General features: G+C 41.4%; 1 protein-coding gene across 1 annotated transcript; it reads left to right on the forward strand.

Moving 5' to 3' along the window:
* Positions 1-1415: 1415 nt before the first annotated feature.
* znf574 (zinc finger protein 574) lies at positions 1416-19139 on the forward strand. Its single transcript, XM_054621795.1, has 10 exons — positions 1416-1508; positions 3618-3775; positions 8726-9899; positions 10020-10228; positions 10535-10714; positions 10882-10976; positions 13006-13100; positions 16351-16499; positions 16832-17119; positions 18426-19139. Exons 1-10 carry the CDS (start codon positions 1496-1498, stop codon positions 19023-19025), a joined length of 2961 nt encoding a protein of 986 aa, XP_054477770.1. The 5' UTR covers positions 1416-1495; the 3' UTR covers positions 19026-19139.
* Positions 19140-19563: the final 424 nt, after the last annotated feature.

Here is a 19563-nt window from a genome sequence, read left to right on the forward strand (position 1 = left end):
AAGTACATCTTTATTAATGTATTTCCACTTGAGTGCACACAAGCCTAAAGGTAGAGATGCTGAGAAAACAACACAAGAGATAAAGCGTAATAAAAACACTCAGCGCGAGCCCTCCGCTCCTGGGACCTGCAGTCTCTGAACCACAGAGTGAATGAAAAACATGGCTGCTAAGTCGTCATCGTGGTGATACGAGTTGTCAAGGTTGAATAATGTTTTTCCCGCGATGTGTCGAGCAGATTGCAAAGTTTTCTGTGGAGCCTGAGTGGCCCCGGCCCTTCTGGCTGGATGCCCGGCCGGCTCTTTAATACCATTTTGGAGTCCAGTTAAGCAGCCTGGAGGAGCCGCTCATCTTCCCAATCAGCCAATGGGGCACATCAGGGCACTGTGTAATTCTGGGAAATGAGTGGAGTGGGCTAGCCTATACGTTCACTGACCTCTGTATATAACAGTTGATGCATCAGCCTGTACTCACTCTGAGGAGGGTACATCTGATAAGTGTAAGGCTATAAAGTGAAGATATTAATAAACATTTGGGGGCATTCAAGTGCAGTTGAAGTCACATGAGGCAGTCATTGCTGCCGCTGTGTACAAAAAGGTGATAACAGTCGGCAGTTGAAGAGCTGCAGTAACAAACTCAGAATGTGGTTTCATTGTGTAGTAAACAAAGTTCACCTCAGTACTAAGATGGCTGTGTGTGAATGTGTACTAAAGGCTTTGATACTGCATTGTGTTAAATAAATGCAAACCTGGGTAAGCTTTGATACACTTTTAATTTAGGGGCAAAAAAACATTATCCTTTCAATATGTATGTAAGGAGAAGTTGCCTATCAACAAATAGCTATCACCCAAAACTGTCTCTGGTGAAAAAATTAAAATAAAGATAATAATTGAATGAGAAGGTGTGTCCAAACTTTTGACTGGTACTGTATAATTTAGCCATTTATTTATTTTCAAGTGATATTTGTATTATTTATTGTTATTTTATATACTGCCATATGTTCAGGTTGGGGGAAGGTTCATTTATGTATGTAAATTGTATTAAATGTATAAAACCAATAAATATACAGTACCAGCCAAAAGTTTGGACACACCTTCTCATTCAACTACTCTGAAGAATCTAAAATATAAAACATATTCTGGTTTGTTGAGCATTTGTTTGTTTACCACATATGCCACAATTCCATATGTGTTCTTCAATATTAATCTACAATGTAGGAAAAAAATAAAGAAAAACCATTGAATGAGAAGATGTGTCCAAACTTTTGACTGGTACTGTATAAAGTACACTAGTATCTCAAAAGTGTACCTAATACTGCTCATCAGTATACTGCACTGACTCTGCTGCAGTACTGGCGCGCTTTTCGACTACAAACTCCCTCTGTGTTTTGTGTAGTCGAACGCTATTGGTCCAGGAAGTGACCGTCACAGCCAATCAGCGCAGGCCTTCTAACATGCAGAAAAAACTGAAGTTGTTGTCCTATTTCCTCGACCGACAATGTCTGAGTGCGGTGAGTTATACAGAATTAATGTGACTTATTTTACACAGATGTTACTTTTTTCGACGACGTGTTTCTCACTGATATTGACGCATGGAGGTTTTCAACGGGGGGAGACAGCTATTGTTAACTTTAAGTCCGTCGCCGCCATTATACCACCGAAGAAGCGTATCCCGCCCTCCTTCTTCGCTCGTTTTCTTCTTCTTCTTCTCTTCCTTCGTAGCGTTACCACAGAGTAAGCACCACTGGTCCAAGCGGTAAAAGGGGTTTAGTCGCTGGCCCGGGTTAACGTCAAGCAGAGTTGTTGTGTTAGCTCCCGAGCTAGACAGCTAGCCACCACGCTGGAGGCTCGTTAGCCATGTTGCTAGAAAAAAAATGGCCCTCGTTGCATGTTTGCGACACAGTACTGGTCAGAGATAAGACAGGTAGCTAGCCGGCTAGTTAGCTGCTAGCCTCGCTTCTTGATAGCTCTGGTCAGACCAAACCCCCTCCTCAAGACTGTCACAGGAGCTGACATGATGCTTGTTATCAGCCGGCTAAAGCATGAGCTAACACTAATGTGTATTTTGTTTGTTTGTCCCCTTGTGAGTCAATGTCAGACACTGTCCCTGCAGGAAACACTCATAAGCATAGACATGCATTGTATTATCCTCCACAATGCATGTCATGTAATAACACTCATGGTGTTTAGACACGTGTTAGGTCCACCTGGCTCAGTTATAGATCAACATTTAAATTAAATAAATAAATCACAACAGGTGTTTGTAGTTAAATATGTAAGCAGATGCAGACAGACACACATCTGATGGTTTGAGTGTTGCAGTCTTGCTTAAACCCAGTGCTGTGAATCTGAACATCTGCACGCAGACACTAGTTTCTGCAGAGAAGGTACAGAAACTGACACAGACCACACTAGACACTAGACCATCATCCCAACAGGGGTATTATTAAGCCATAATTGATGATTTAAATGATGTGGTTATGTTCTTTATTTTTTGTATTGTAAATAAAACCCAAGCAAAAATCAAAATCGAAAATGGATTTACCCCACTAACAAGTACTGACCCTGTTGAAATGTACAATAAAGCCCAATAGACCTCTAAAAATATTGCACTGCGTGACATGTTACCTCTTTACGATTGATGTGGTAACTAGTTTTTCATCCTATGTACACCACCCTGTTGCTGTAACCTAAAACCTACAGTGTCTAGCTGTTTTAGGACATTACTTTTTGGGGTCTTTTAAAAATAAATTAATCTATATATCTTTGATACATTTTCAAAATTCTTCAGTAGGAACACATGGGCTTGGTGCTGAGTGTCAAAGACCTGCTGGGGAAGTTGGAAAGCATTGAGAGACAGATTACCATGGCAATGTGTTTAGTCCTGTCATGGGATTTGTCGACATAACAAAAATATGGAATATCGGCAGCCTTATCCTTTAAGCCACAGCCTTGTCTGCCAGTTAAGATGATCAACTAGAAGGTGTGTCACGCTGATGCTATTCAAAGGTATTGGTGTGTGTCTTTCAGTGGTTTTCTTTCATTTGTAAGGCTCTCAAAGTAGAGCCCCACTGGTGCAGTATGAGGTCTGACTGGTATCTAGTGGGTGGGAAGGATTGCAGAAATTGTGTTTGATTATAGCTAGCTTCATTCACCAGCAGCATGCACTTCCAGTGGGTCCAATTACAGCACGTATCTAATTGATGTTGGAGCTAAACGTCTGCCTGGCCCATGAAATGGCAGAGAGAGAGAGAGAGAGACTTGGCAGGGTCTCTACTGAGCAGCAACCTGCATGGTCAAAATAACAATTAGCCCCGGCTCAGCGCATGGTGAGTCATCCTGGCAACCCCAGGGTTAGCCTTGTAGCGCTTGTGTCCAAGCTGTTGTCTACATACATAATATATGCAGCCACTTCTTTTCATCAGGAGAGGGCAATGTTCACAACTTAACTTCAAATGCAATGCACTGGTGGGAAGGCATCTGTATGAGGCTCACGTCGTGTTATTACTTCCATATTCCGAGCATGCTGAGTTTTGTGAACTGTTTCACCTTTATCAAAAAATCGGTTTTGCATTGCTGCTTTTCTTATGAAATGTTTTTGATTTCTAATCCCTTGGCAGCCATGGAGAGCTCGTCAGTGTACATGTGCTTCCCCTGCTACCAGGAGTTCAACACCCTGGAAGAGGTGCTTGAGCACCAGTTGACGTGCACCGCTGAGGATGAACAGCTGGAAGCACCTGGAACCACCCCTGTCAATGTTCCTCTGCTACAGACTCGGGTAAATACTGGCACAGTCAACAATTCCCCCTTTTTTGTCAAGTGAATGATAAAATAGATTTTTAGCAGGGAACAGAAATACATAAGTATTGTAGCGGTTCGGCCTGAAACGACAAGATGTGTGATGCATAAAAGCCTCTAAATCAGATCTGGTGAATGACATTGAAGAGACAAGTATAACTTAAGTAATAAATTGACAATCTTCTGCTACTCATCATAGTAATAGTGACCTTAATCAGAGCACTTAACGTTGAGTTGTTTGCAGTGATTTCTTGTCTCATTTCAAGATTTGTTGCGTTTTAATATCCAAGTGTACGATGATGGTAATGATTAATCATAATAGGTGTTTTTTGTGTGATAGTAATAGTTGTTTTTTTTGTGCTGACTGATAAATCGTGTTTTCATCATCATCTCAAAAACAAAAATGCTTGATAAACACATCTCAAAAGACTGCCTGTAACAACATGAATAAGAAAAATTGTTTTATTTAGGGATTGTTACAGAAACACTGTTAAATGGTACCAGAGCTAATGCTGCATTCACCACAAACACGCTTGGTACTGTAAGCCAATGCAGTAAAACCTTAGCAATCATAAAGACAATATTTATCAATACACTTCAACAAGCATAAACATGATGTTAACCTGTAGAAAAGCAAGAATTGAATCTGATCTGACTGCAGTCTTACCTCCACCGCTGCTGTTTTACACAAGCACAGCGCGTTAGCTCGACTAAAATGGAATTGTTACAACCAAGTAGACTAAATAGCCTCTGTTATTATTTTATGACCTTCATAAAGTAAAGGGGGAAGTGTAACCCTCGACTACAAAAGCTCTATGTATTTGAACTGTTTAGCTCTGTTAGCCATGTATGTGATCATTTGTTAAATTCAAAAACTGTAAAAACTGCTGGCTGACATACATAAAGTATGGCTGATATGCATACTTATTTTTTGTATCTATCGCAAGTTATATCGTCCTTGCAATACTGAACAACCACACATTTGAAAAATTTCGATTTAGTTTTTCTTAAAGTTTTAGTGTTCAGTTGATGTGGTGATCTTGACATAACTATAATATGTTGGGCAGGCTGGACTCCCCCTGTTTTATTGGTACATGTATACATACTTTACCCTGGTAAACTTATTTAAGACAAATGTCGGTCACTAAGTCTTTGCACCAGTACACCTGTCAGACCTCTAACTTTTACCTTGATAAATTGTCAGTGGCTGTGTAGTGAGGCCTGCAGATTATTCAGTAGAACAGTTTTCTAAGTACTTAAGTGCTACCTGGAACTGCTTTCTGTCCAGGGTAATGGAAAAATAACACATTCGCACATTGTGTATCCGAGTAATGAGTCTCTAGTGAGGCAAACAGGTGTAACGTGCAAACATGTGGCAGTGCGAAATGTTGATTGATTATGGAGTGTTGTGCTTTTAAATAAGGCTTTTTAGATGGTGCATATTCTATATTTTGAACTAAAGTCTGATCTAGCCGACAGACATCATACATATCAGTGTTGTTGGTTGAGCTTTGTTCTGAAAGTGTTGGTGTGTACACAAGAATTTGTTAAATACGAGCATACAGGTTGTAGCCTAATGGAGAGGTTGTTATTGGGTCCCTGTGACTTCAAAAATCCCATTTTTGGCCATAACTCAAAAATCCATATGCTAATAATGACCATTTCACACAAATATCTAATCCGATAAAGTTTTAAATGATGACATTGTGGACAGACATGGATGTACACTGCAACTTGACTGGTTGGTGTAGGCATACAACCAGGAGGCGGTCATTCAAAGTTTTCATACGCAAGGGCTTTTCTATGGGTGGAGCAGACAATTTTACCACACACAGTTGATCATATCCGTTTAATTTTAGTAAGCCAAAATCGGGATCGAGATTAATATTTAAGGCATTCAATGTGCAGCCCTGGAATCAGGCAAGTCCAGCTAAATCATCAGAATGTTCCTCATGCTCCAAAAATGAACAACTAGTCTTCATGATAATTGTCATTATTTAGTGTTTTCCCTCTGTGTGCTTCTGTAAAAAAGTGGATTTTTGCAGAGCATTCAATATTTTTTTTTATTTGGAATATATTCTTTTAGGATTCATTTCATCAAAATGCTGAGCTGTTTTTATATTGAGATCTGCGAAGACACTATTTGAATTGCAGAGTTGTAGAGTTGCATAATGGGGCGAGTTACTTGAGCTGAGTCTCAGAGGGACTGGATTTTTTTTATGGCTTTCTCATGACAGCTTCAAAAAGCCCTTCAGGTTTAAAAGCAATCATTGGACCTCGTTTGGCAGTGGGGCATGTCAGCATGAACTTGTGCCCGAACTTCCATCCTTACAGTCTTCAACACACGTCTGAGCACCGCAACACTCATGACAGACAAATTGCATCCTGAGACGCCAGTTTTGGAGAGGAGAATGAGAAAAGCATAAGTCAGTGCCACCTTTTCTCCTGATGGATCGCTCATTGGGCTTCCTATAGATTTTTAAGCAGGACAAGCACTATAAAACCTGGGTACCTTATGGCTTCCTGGATCCACTTTGCTTAAGCTGGTTTATTGCAAGCATCCCAACTTCATTAGCTAAATGATAATGATAATTATTTTTATATTTCAAATCAATCCAAAGAACTCTTTTAACAAATGTCTCTGTACATATAGGAGACTGTTGCAGAAATGTCTCAAGTCAACAAGTTTGCCTTTCCATTCTGCTCTTACTAAACAAATTTCCCCCTTACTCTGATCTCCATTTTGGACCAAAGTATGACTCATCTACATCTGCAAACGTCTTTATTAACATACAAAAATATGCACTTTACATATGGAACCATTCAAATATCCCAATAATGAGAGTAATAAGAGTAAAAGTAGATAAATAAGAGAATTTTTTTTTTTTATCAAACTCACTTGCGCTGCCCTCAGAAAGCTGAAATAATTTTCTTCTGAAAAGTGTAATAACTCAACTGCATGGTCAAGTGTTGTTTGACCTTCATACTTGAGGTGCTTTCCAGTCTTAGTGCACTGGCTAGCTGCTTGCTTCACTGTCTTTCTGATAATGTTAAGTCTGTTTTTAAACAAGAGTCAATGAATAGTATGGGACTTGTTTCTGCCATTTTTGTAGTTTCATTAATTGTAATCAACAGCAAAGCATAAGCGGCGGATGAACGCCACACTGTGCAATAGATTATTCAAAAACATAGAGAGCTTTGACTTTGTGTTCTGCACCAAGAAAAACATGCCATGGCCCATTTAGTCAGCATTTAATTGTCCAAATGCTTAGTGGGATACGTTGCTTACTGGGTGCAGATAAACCTGGTACAGTGTTTCCCACAGGATTTTCACTATATGAAACAAAGCATGTTCTAACCATATGCACTTATCACAAAGGTCACAATAACTTGATTTATTGTTTGCCTTTTGAAAAAAGTACAATTTCACTCTCCTAAAAACTATTTTTTCTAATCCTGCTCCATTACAGACTTCAGTGATAAAGATAAAAAAGAGCTGACAAAGTAATATTTTGTACAACCTTAATAAAGATTTGCCCTTTGTTGTCAATAAATTGAGGATTCTCTCCAAAGAAAGTAGCTGTAACAAAAAACAACTAATGCAAACCCCTTAAAGCAATGTGTAAGATCTGGCCACATGCTCCAAACAAATAGGGGTCAGCATTTCACTGCATTTCACTGCTCCTGAATTGAATAACTAGGAGCACCAGCGCAACTTGCAAATATTTTAAGAAAAAACTTTTACAGTCTGTGGAGCGCACTCACTGCTGGCAAAAGAACGTCACAGTTGATAAGATGACAGACATCCTTTTATTTGTAATAGTGAATAAAGCTCCTATAGCAGGGTTTGTGCTCAGACGTGTAGCGAAAGCACACAAGGATCAAGACGCCTGACTATTAATTGATTAATATACATTTTGAATTTGAACACATCAACAGTGTGATGAGTTGACATCATAGTACCTTTAATAGGAGTAGCCAATCAGGCTTGGTGTGTACGTTTAAAAAAAGCCTTATGTCATATGATTTTTCTCTTAAAACATTCTCTTGTTACTGTGACTTTTCCTTAAAAGAAAATGGCAATTTCTTATTTCTTTAAATTGTCTGTTACCATTTACTGTGCCACCAACCGGGGGGCTGTAAGGTCTGTGTAAGTGTCACAGTTTATTTTTTGGTTTATATCCAAAAGGGCAGCAACAACATAACTACTATCTGCCCAGGCACATGTGTCTTGTAATACCATTTAAAGACTGACACAAGCCTCCATTATTTTTGAATACATTTGCTTTAAGAGCACAAATAACAAAACCACACTCAGCAGACCAACGGCTGCAGGCTATGACCTCATTTACACCTGGTATTAACATGTTATCTGTTTAAAAAAAAAAAAAAGAATATGCAATCATAATGCTTTTGAATCAGCTGGACCACAGTGTTCAGGCCTCACATAAATAGAATTCTAAAACAAAAGCCCATAAATCGATGCATTATGGGAGACCTATTGAACTGTTGTAATTGAGACGGTTTCAGACGTCTTGAACCTCAACCTTGATGTTCTGTTTTTTTTATCATCCAAATAGACTGAGGGAGCAAATGTAAAAACCCTGTGGAGTAACCCATTCAACCCTGATGGGCCTCTGATAGTTATCAGCCAGGCCGAGGCCTTATCTTGGCTATCTGGATCTCTCGGAGGAACCTTGGCTCTAAACAGATGCTTCTCTAATTGACCTCAGTACCCCAACACTGAATTCTCATCCCTCATCTGCCAGAGAGAATGAAATTAAAACAAAACCCTGCAGGTTTACTTGAAACAGCCAGTGTTCCAAGGATTCATTTCCTTTTGTGCACAGAAACAAATGCAACAACTGAAACATTAAAGATAATCCAATCTACAATTTCCTCTTTTTTTCCCCCTCCCTTGTCTTTGCAGCAACAAGTCATAAATATATCACGGGCAATTGCGGGCCAACAGATTGAGGTCCAAGCAGAACAATCCTTGGTGCAACCTGTTCTCAAGCAGGCTGCAGTCACCGCAAATGTAGCATCAGACCAGCCCAGAATCCTCTACCAGTGTGGGGACTGTGATGAACTTTTCAAGAGCCTGGACCTTTGGCAGCAACACCGTAAAGAAGAGATATGTCAGCAGCCTGCCTCTGAGAGGAAGTCAAGCCCTGATTCACAACCTGAGCCAGAGACCGCTTCAGCCCAGAGCTCCAATTTAGCTTTAAATCCAGATGATTCTGCCCTCTCGAAGAGTGAAACTAGTGAAAATCTTCAACCCGAACAAGTGGAGGATCCAGTAGCAGAGGAAGAGACGCAGCAAGTTGCAGAGAGCTCTTCAGCTCAGAGCGCTGATCCTCCTGTTTCTGAGTCGGCGGCCGCAAATCAAGAGGATTGGTCTCCCAGGAGGAGAGGAGCAAACAAAAAGCCCAAGCCTGAACCCGTGCTCCTGTGTGTGGACTGTGGCTCATGCTTTGGCCTGGTGTCTGAACTAGTCGCCCACCGCAAGACCCAGCACGGCTTTGAGGAAGCTCTGCACCGCTGCTCCGTGTGCGGGGAAAGCTTTCTTAACACCACACTTTTTCTTTACCACCGCAAGCAACACCGGCAGAAAGGCGAGGAAAGGGTGGTGGAAGTTCACGAAGAGACATCGGAGCAAGTTTGTACTCAGACCAACGGGACCGAAGAGCCGAGCCAAGAGGCCACTCCCTCCCCGACCGGTGTGACCTCCAGTTTCACACAGCCTGAGCTGTTCATGTGCACCCAGTGTGGGGAGAGCTTCAGCGATGAGGGAGGGCTGGTCACCCACCGAAAGCAGAAGCATGGCCTACAGGAGCCACTGCACAGTTGCCCTCACTGTGACGAGAGCTTCATGAACACCACCCAGTACCTGTACCATCGCCGGCAGCACCGCTTCACAGCAGGGACAGAGGTGGTCGATGTAGCTGAAACTGGTGAGGAAGCAGCAGCCGCCGCTACACCTCAGGATGCCTCGCAGAGCGCAAAGCGGCTTCTTTCCCCGACCACCAGTGCTAGTGAAGCAGGTTCACCGCTACCGAAGAGAAGTAAGCCCTCTTTCAGGATCCTGAGCGGAAGTAGCGCTGGTAAGTGAATATATACATTTAAATGATAAATATTTGTTTTTAAAGCCCATTTGGGGAAAAACAGTGCATTTGTCGCAGGATGTTTTTGGTCCTTAATAAACAGTTTTTTTGTGTTGTCAGGAATCAAGGGCATCAAAGAGGAATCAGAGTGCAGCACTGCAGCAGACTCGGACAACACCAACCACCCTCCACCTGCCAAGCTGCTGCAGGACTGGGCCCGCACACCACTACCACATGTTTGCCCCTACTGTGGCAAAACGTTCACCCGCCGCGTCTTCCTCCGCACCCACGTCTTCAGCCACACCGGAGAAAAGCTCTTCACGTGCAAGGTGCCAATCAAAAATTGAATCAGAATCTGTCCTTTCCTTACGTCTGGGGGGGATAATTGTATTTGCTGGAAATGTCACTTTCGTCATGCAGCAGACATCGTCGAGATGATGTAATGCTTTTGAAGTGTTTCAGGTTTGAATCAAACAAAATCTTGAACATCAGACCTCATTATATTTGACAGCTTCTCTGTACAATGGAGATTGTTTTGCAAAATTACGATTTGATAAAATATAGCCATAAACATACGTGCTTAAAACTTTTGTATCACAAGTACGGCTCTGATCCTGATTATTGTTGTTGTGAAGGTTTGCACGAAGTCCTTCACTAACTCCCAGAGCCTGCTTCGCCACAGCATGAGCCACACGGGCAACAAGCCCTACAGCTGCGACGTTTGTGGCAAAAACTTCTCCCAGGCGGCCACCCTGAAGAGACACCAACGCATCCACACGTCAACTCTGCCTCGACGCAAGCGTGGACGCAAACCGGTACAGTCTCTACCATTTTAATTCTATTGAAATACCTCTCTAATCAAAGGGTTCAGTTACAAAATATATATATATATATATATATATCTTTTTTTTTGTAGAACTTAAAGTCGAATCCTTTTTCTTATACTTTTTGCTGACCTTGACTGCTGTGTCCCTCAATGCAGGTGTGTACTTTGGACAATGAGGGAGCTGCTCATCTCTACGCTTGTCCTAACTGCCCGTCACGGTTCAACACGGAGGATCAGCTCAACGATCACAAGTAATAACACAATAACAATATCCCAGCATTTGTTCCACATTCTTTATTTCTGGAAGTGTAGTATGAAATGACTACAACACATCCAAAAACTTCCACTACATACTGTTCATCATATTCAACACTCTAATAGCTCGTAACCTCTGGATTTCCATATAAACCATAGATTGTAAATATTCATTCATTTACAACCCTGTTTAAGGTATAAATACATAATAATTACGGTTCCAAACAGAACCCAGGACAGGATTTAGATAAACCTGACGCCCCCCACCCCAATCCTCGCCAAGAGCAGTAGTAGTTGAGCCGTGTCTGACTACCGAGCAAGACCTTAAAGCTGTGTGGCAAACACACTGACCGAGATGTCTGCGTGCCCTTGAGCCTCAGCCGCACATGATTGACAGACAGAGGCCCAGTAAATTAAGATGATAACGATAACAACCCGGGGCGGGGGGGGAAGAGCCTGGTCCTGTCCTGCCTGGTTGAGCAAGGCGGAGGTGTGTGTGTGTGTGTGTGTGTGTGTGTGTGTGTGTGTGTGTGTGTGTGTGTGTGTGTGTGTGTGTGTGTGTGTGTGTGTGTGTGTGTGTGGCTGTGTGAACTGAGCCAAAAGCAGAAAAAGCCAAACCCTCTGAAAAAGTTTTACTGTTTACATACCTTTGGGCTTCTCTTGCGTTTTTGTTGATACTGACCAGTGGCATGTTCTGGAAAACGGTTGACCACACAGGCCGTTTTTTTCCATGCTTGCAAGAGTCAGTAGATAATATTTTAGATAAATCAACTTTCATTTGTCTTTTAAATTACAGCCTCAAATATATTTTCTATTGTCCTAAACAGTCTAAGACACAACAATCTTAATTTAAAGTGCACTTAAGAGCTTTTCCCCCCACAGTCTTCATCAGCAGATGCAGCTCACACGCACGTCATTTGTTGAAGAATACTTCAGATTGTTGTGTTTATTTCCAAGGTCAGGAAAATAAGTATCCTATTTTAGAAGATGAGGAAAAGCAGAAGCAGGCAGTTTTGCTAAAAATGGCTTAAAATGATTCAGTAATTATCAAAATTGTCTGAGATAGATTTTTCTGTCCACCAACAGATTGTGGTAGCTCTACTCAGTGTAGTAATAATTCTGACTGTGCAGTGTCACCCCTACTCATTAAGGCAGCTAACATCTGACTGGGAGAAGAGGTGACCCTGGCTGAAAATGTAATCCTCCCAGCTGCCTCAGGGTCAGCTGTCCCTGAAATATTGATTTCTCTTGTCTATGTAACGGGGAACAGAAACAGCCTGGCCTCTTATACGGGCATCACTTAAAGCATCCTGCTTCACTTTAAGTGACTCATGTCTTTTGCTGCAACATAACCTGTAGCAGTAATATACATAATACATAAACCTCGATATGTGTAGTATCTAGTGCAACATTATGCTTCCTAAACTTCAACATCATCCGTGTTTGCTCTGATGAGGAGAAGCTGCTAAGAGAACCAGTACTTTATTTTATCCATGCTCTGAGAGCAGGCCTGCTGCAGCATTAGGTGAATACATCCCAACACCTCTCTCCTCCCCTAAGGCTATATCCAGTGTAACGTTATGCAATGGATAAATATAGTCTTTCATGTCCTAACTCGGACTCCTCCCAGTTTATAGCTTCTTTTTTCTTTTTTTTTTTTTTATCTCTAGCCGTTATACACTCAGCTAATACCCTTTATTTAACCTGAAGCACAGCTAAGCACGTACTTACTGGTGATCCTCACATGAGTGAAAAACGGTGGCCGCTTAAAATAGAAACATAATTTCCCCCACTTTTTGTGTCTTTTGTTTGTGCCATTTTAAGTCCTTTTTCAGTGCAATTGAATTGTTTGTATGACTATTCCCTCTCCCTGTGAGGCATTTTCCGGCCCTTTTCTCCGATGTGTTGCCATGTCCATGTTACTCCTTTTGCAGGATAGAACAAGTTTGAAACTTACCCTCGTCAATAATAAGCTAAATGTATTAAGCTCTTATGTGAATATGTGTGTTTTTGTGTATTAAACAGACTGCTCCACACCAGCCATCCATTCCCTTGCGCCGAATGTGGAGAGGCCTTCAAACGCCGGAGAGAACTGGATCTGCACTCGCTCACGCACCAAGGTGAGTGTCCAGGGCTCAGTCTGGCAAAATATTGTTCAGCCCCAATTTAAACTGCTGTATGTAGTATTTGTTAGCTTTAGGAGCAACCTAAAGCTAACAAATACTACATACAGCAGTCTTCTAGGCTGCAGTGTTTTTCTCCGTTATTCAACATCTTTATTATTCAGCTCTTGGTGTATGGTGTGTAAGTATTTCACATCCTTTCATTGCGTGACCGTTTCCATTAGACCTTAGTGGCAAACGTATCAAGAAATCAAATACAAGCCCTTTTGCCTGCTTGTAATGATTAACTTATTAGATGTGATGTTTTTATGTTATCTGGACAGCATGCTGTGAATTACAATAGATTAATGCAAAGGCGGTAGATGCCCCCATCAGCCTGCCTGGGTGACCTATCTTGTTTATTTACAACCATACATATATATGTCATATGTGCATTGTTCCTCTTATGCATAAAGTCAATGACTTTCCATTGATTTGCGTCCCCTATGGAACGCAGGAGGAAGATGGAGGTAAATTGATTGGGTCGACACTTCATCTTAATCAGGGGGGTGGGGGCTTTGGCACGGCAACCTCATTAGTTAAGCTTGGAAGAGTCCGTGTGCAGCAGGGGTCAGAGGTACGACGCTCCTCTGAGAGAGATGATGGAAGAGATTGATCAGTCCAGGGCCTTAGGCTGAGAGTGTCCTTATTAAAGGTTTAATCAGAGGGTCCCAATGAGGAGCAGAGTATGTCGCCCCCACCGGGACAGACAGTACAGATGGTTAGCAGATTGCAAGATGTTGGCGCAACAACCTATAGACATACTGATGACCCATCACTGTCAGTGGTCTGCCAACCAGGTTCTCAAGAGCAACGCAGTGAGAGGGTGGTTTGCTTTGCCAAAACACAACCAGGGCACCAGCTGATTACAGCTGAAATGATAATTATTGATTGGCCAACTGACAGGAAAATACACACTTTTAACATTTGATAAATCACTTTAGTCAAGTGACAATGCCAATTATTTGCTGGTTCACGGATATCAGTTGTGAGGATCTGCTGTTTTTCTCTGTTTTATATATTTAAACTAAGATACATATTTAAATTGAATATTTATAGGATTTGGACAAAAAAGCCAAAGTCACAATCGCCCTGGGAAATTGTTCTGACGCTTTATAGACCAAATGACTAATCAGTTAATTGACAGAGTAGTTTGTGAGATCAATTGACAATGAGAATAATAGTTCTACAAATAATGATTATTGATTAATCTGTCAATTATTGTATTGATCATTTGATTAGTCTCTGAAATATTCAAAAAGAAATGTCTGTTTCAATTTCCAAGAGTGTGCTTGTTATGTCAGTCCAACCACAAATATTTTATATACAGTGGAAAGCCCTTATAGTGATCTGTCTGGGTCAAATTGATCACTATAAGATTATGTTAATAATAACGAAAAATGTTTTATGCAAATTACAGTCTAATTGATCTAATATTTGTAAATGATATATTCATACATGAATATAAAGTAATGAAAGGGACAGCTTCGCTTTTTACTGAATTTAATTTACTGTCTGACACAGTACAGCTGTTTCTAATGCTTTTCAAATTACAGTACTTCACAAATGTAATTACTGTACTGTGTATAATTCAAATTAGAGCCAGATATTCATGGAATTACTGTAGATTGGGACTCAGGACTGAAATCATAATGAAAGTGTGGGGCATTCAGGAGGCCGCTTGTCACTGGAGTGGCAGTTAATATAATATAATAAAAACACCTTTACATTCTTGTCAGTAGATAGTGATTATAAATAGTTTTGTATCAATAAATAGATGAATAAATACATAGTTTTAGATATATTAATAGTTGAATATAGTAGGCCTGTACACAGTATAGATTACTCTTCTCTGATTCTGTTCTGATATTTTAATACTGTTAACGTAACATGTTCATAATTGATGAACATACAACTTAATTTTTCATGAAATAAAAGTTTCAAAAATGTTTGTTTATGCTGTCAATTATAGTTCTAAGAAAGAAAATCAGCCAAGAAAATTACAATGGTGCATCTCTAGTATTCATATGTAAATATGCAGTTCTAAACACAGGAACAGGATTGAACTGGATTCATTCTTCCGAGATTTGGACGGGACAGTATTTTTACACTTTAATACACTACAGTACTGTAGATAGAATATAGCGTACTTTAGGCCCGCTGAGGGGGGGCAGTATGTGACCCGGCATGATCATTGCACTTTCCCAGGACACATTTGTTTTCTGTCCTCATCTCTAGCAGCAATTATTTTTGCTTGAGTAGACTATTCAAGGTAGCCTGAGGAGCATCTCCTTGGCTCATTTTTGGCAGTTTGTCATAATCTTCGAGGAGACTGCGTTATTCATCAAGAGAAAATAACTTCGTCAGGATTTCAATGTGCATTCAACAACAGCCTCAGGTAACTGAAAGCAGACTGGTCTCCACGAGGAAAATAATCATTAGAGTAGAGGGAAAAAAAAGTAGAACAACCGTAGTTTTAAAAAGAATTTCAGATATTGTCATGTATAAAAAGAATCAAATTGTACACTGTTACCTAATACCGAATTAGGGATACACAATATATCTTTTTCTATGGTCATTGCAATGACAACTGATAAACATATTGTGCAAGCATATTATATATATATTTTACTTAGCTGAAAGAGAAAAATGCAAATTAAATTGCCATTCATCCATTTGTGTTCATTTCCATTTGTTTAATAAAATAATGCAACGCTTGTTTTATCAGTGTATGTGTATGAACGCAGAAGAAAGACAGAGCTGAGTACACTTAAATATCCCTTTGTTTATTGTAATAATGATGTCTCCGTTCTATTGACAGGAAGTCTGCATGCACACTACCAGGACCCTGATACATAACATGAATGTTTTATTTACACCTGTTTTTCCTGCTGTGACATGTCAAAATGACTCATTACATTTCTCATTACTTTATCGCTCATTACAACACAAGCCCAATGCGTACATGATTTCCGTCTCACCTTGTGTGTTCCCATTATAAGCAACAGTTGATGCATCCGAGAAATTGGCTGCATCTGAATCACCAACCATTTCTACATTTACCACCTGCTGCTGCACAATTGTTAGAACGACGGCTTCCAAACAACGAGCTCAGATCAATCATCAGATATTAGCATGTCAGGGTAGCTGCGTGTAGTATGATGAGAGTGTGACCACCTGCCTAAAACCTGACACTGTTCCATTGCAGACAAGCAGCCGGCGACGTGTCACCACTGCTCAACCCAGTTTGTGAACCAGTCAGTGCTGGAGATCCACATGCAGCGTTGCCCTTCCACAGAGGAGGACAAGAACACTGGTCGTGGACGGGGTCAGGGCCGAGGACGATGCACCGGACAGGTTAGGAACTCGTTTTTATTTCTCATAATGTGAGGAATTGATAAATCCTTAGAGACAGATTTGGATGGAACAAGAACACACACTGTTTTGGCATTCTGCCAGTCTAGACAGAAATAAAGTGGGGTTAGCATAAGGGGGGGGGGGGTGATGTAACAAAGGTCCCCAGTTGTGTGACGTCATGGTTACGTCTCAGTCAGCCCATAAAGACAACGACCTTTTCTCTTTTCATTAATTGCCCCTCCTCCATTCATCCTCCGTCTCCTCACCTTCCGATTTGTCTCCATTCCATCTCTCTTTTTTTTTCCTTCCTCGCTTTATCCCTCCTCTTTCAGGTTGAGTGTGACCTATGCGGCCACCGATGCATGACCCAGGAGGGCCTCGACCTCCATCGGTTATCCCACACGGGCCAGACCCCCCTCAAATGCCCAGTGAGGCCTTGCCGCCGCCGATTTACCTCCAACAGTACCCTGGAGGAGCATGTGCTGGCCCATTTCCAAGGCAGACTCAGCAAGTCCAAAAACCGACCCCGCTTCCGCTGTCAGATTTGCCACAAGGAGTTTTCCTACAATTCCACCTTTAATGTTCACATGAGGACACATACTGATGAGAGGCCCTTCGAGGTAAGGAGGACGCTGCGTGTGTGCGTGTGCGTGTGTGTGTGCGTGCGTGCGTGTGTGTGTGTGTTCGTGCTTGCATAATAAGGGGATGTCTCTCAGCCTGCTGAATCACATTTTATCCTTTTTCTTATACTTATAAGGCTTTCAAACCCCTTTAACGCGCGTATTTCATATTGACATTCGGCACTTCCTCACCCCCATGGTCTCTCCCGTTCATGGCTGTGGCCGTCTCTCCGGCTCTGGACCATGGCCATTTGTGCAGTGTGTGTCCTGCGGGTGTTTCCTCCCCCCCTGTGTACCTGTGATTAATGACAGGGCTGAGTTAGGGCCTGTCAGCCCCCCCCCCCCCTGTGTCTGTTACTATTCTGGGACTCTCTCTCTCTCTCTCTCCGTTGCTCTGGTGACGAAGCAGGACATCAACTATGGACCCACCCAAAGCCCATCATAGCACGTCGGACTGTAGAAATTGATTTAACTTTTGTGGCTTTCCTTTGAGCCATATCTATCTGATATATTCTGTGTGTTCCTGAAGGAATACTTATATTTATTTACCAAGTATATGAAAAGCAAACCGACTGGAAAGGTGATTTCATTAGAGTTTATCTCACAGAGATACTGACACTGCAAAACTGACAACAGGGGTTACAGATTCAATCTGAGTGTCCCCAGCGGGAATCAAAGCAAAGCACAACAAAGTCATTCTTTTGTAGTGCCTCAGGTTTAATCAAGTATCTGGCTGAAGTTCATTGTCTGCTCTCAGGTGGTACAAAGCGGAGAGACAAGGTTTTCTCTCTGGTGTCCACTGTGTAGTTGATCATTCCATCCGTCACACACTTGTAGAGCTGCATTGATTAAATGATTAGTTGATCAACAGATATTCTGAAAAAAGTTATTTTTTTAAAGCAAAAAATGCTAAATATTCTCTGGTTCCAGCTTCTTAAATGTAAATATTTGCTGGTTTTCTAAGTCTTCTATAAGAGTTAACGGACAATAAGAACATGAGAACGTCACCTTTATTCTAGGAAATTGTAACGCACATTTTTAAACCGTCTTCTGATGATTTATAGACCAAACAGCTGATTAATTCATTGTCACAAAATAATCGGGACGGGATTAGTTGATAATGAAAGAATTGTTGAACATAGCCAGAAATGCTGCATCTTTATAAAAATATGAACTATAATAGAGTTTTGTGCATTGGCACTGTTGTGAACAGAACTGTACTTTCTTGTCACCTCCTCACCTTTCTTATGTTTTATGCACTTTTCCTTCATCCGCTCCCCCATCCTTTTCCTCATCCCTCCACCAGTGCGCCACCTGTTTCAAGCGCTTCCGCCAGCTGCCCCATCTGCAGGACCACGAGCGCATCCACAGCGGCCTGCGCCCTTTCTGCTGCTGGATTTGCGGCAAGAGTTTCAGCGTGGCCGCCCGGCTCACCGAGCACGCCCGCACCCACAGCGGGGAGAAACCCTACCCATGCCCCCACTGCCCAGCTGCCTTCAGATCTCGCTCCAACCTGGATAAACACATCCGGCTGCACGGAGACCTGCCTCTGGAGAGCGCCGAGCAGGCGGCACAGGAAGCCGAGGCCGCACATGTACAGAAGGTGCTGGAGGGGGCCAAGGTGCTGTCTTCTCTGGCCACCACAGGGGACCTTGAGTCCGGCTCAGTGCAGACCATCTACGTACTGCAGGGGGCCGAAGGAGGCACCGAGACGGTCATGATCCCGTCGGATCAGTTCGCCGGCATGGACGGCACCTCGCAGGTCGTCATCCTGCCCTCGTCTGTTCTGAACGCTCAGGGCATTAGTGTTCCCACCATCACCATGGACGGAAATGAAATCACCATGGTGGAGACGAACCAGTCACAGGAGCATGCCATTGAGTTCATTGTGGAGGAGACGGTATAAATGGAAACGGCAAAACAGCAGAGAAAAACTAAAGAGACTAAATGCGAATATAGACAGTTGGAGTTAAAAGTTTGATAATTGAAGCATATTGAGTTATTACCTTTTTATATATATATATATATATATATATATATATATATATATATATATATATATATATATATATATATATATATATATATATGTATGTATATGTATGTATATATATATATATATATATATATATATATATATATATGTATATGTATGTATATATATATGTGTATATGTATGTGTGTATATATGTATATATAGTTTGATTTTCTAAGCCAGTTTCAAGAAAAATCCCACTCTGTATAGTAAGTCATACAATTATACAACTTTTCTTGAGCAGAACATTTAATGACATTGTTCAAACAGTGTAAAACTAATGAATGAAAGGTTCACGGACACATGAAGCGCGGGGGGGGGGGGACGACGACGACGACATCATTTACCTTTAAATTAACAAACTGATTGAAAAACAGGTGTGTATTTACAGACCCTATTTATTAGGGGA

This window comes from Anoplopoma fimbria, chromosome 20, assembly GCF_027596085.1.
Source record: "Anoplopoma fimbria isolate UVic2021 breed Golden Eagle Sablefish chromosome 20, Afim_UVic_2022, whole genome shotgun sequence".
In the NCBI taxonomy this organism is placed as follows: domain Eukaryota; kingdom Metazoa; phylum Chordata; class Actinopteri; order Perciformes; family Anoplopomatidae; genus Anoplopoma; species Anoplopoma fimbria.

Coding starts and splice junctions, on each gene's coding strand:
- znf574 (XM_054621795.1), top strand. Junction 10,229..10,534: donor AAAAGCTCTTCACGTGCAAG/GTGCCAATCAAA, acceptor GTTGTTGTGAAG/GTTTGCACGAAGTCCTTCAC. Junction 16,500..16,831: donor GAGGACGATGCACCGGACAG/GTTAGGAACTCG, acceptor CTCCTCTTTCAG/GTTGAGTGTGACCTATGCGG.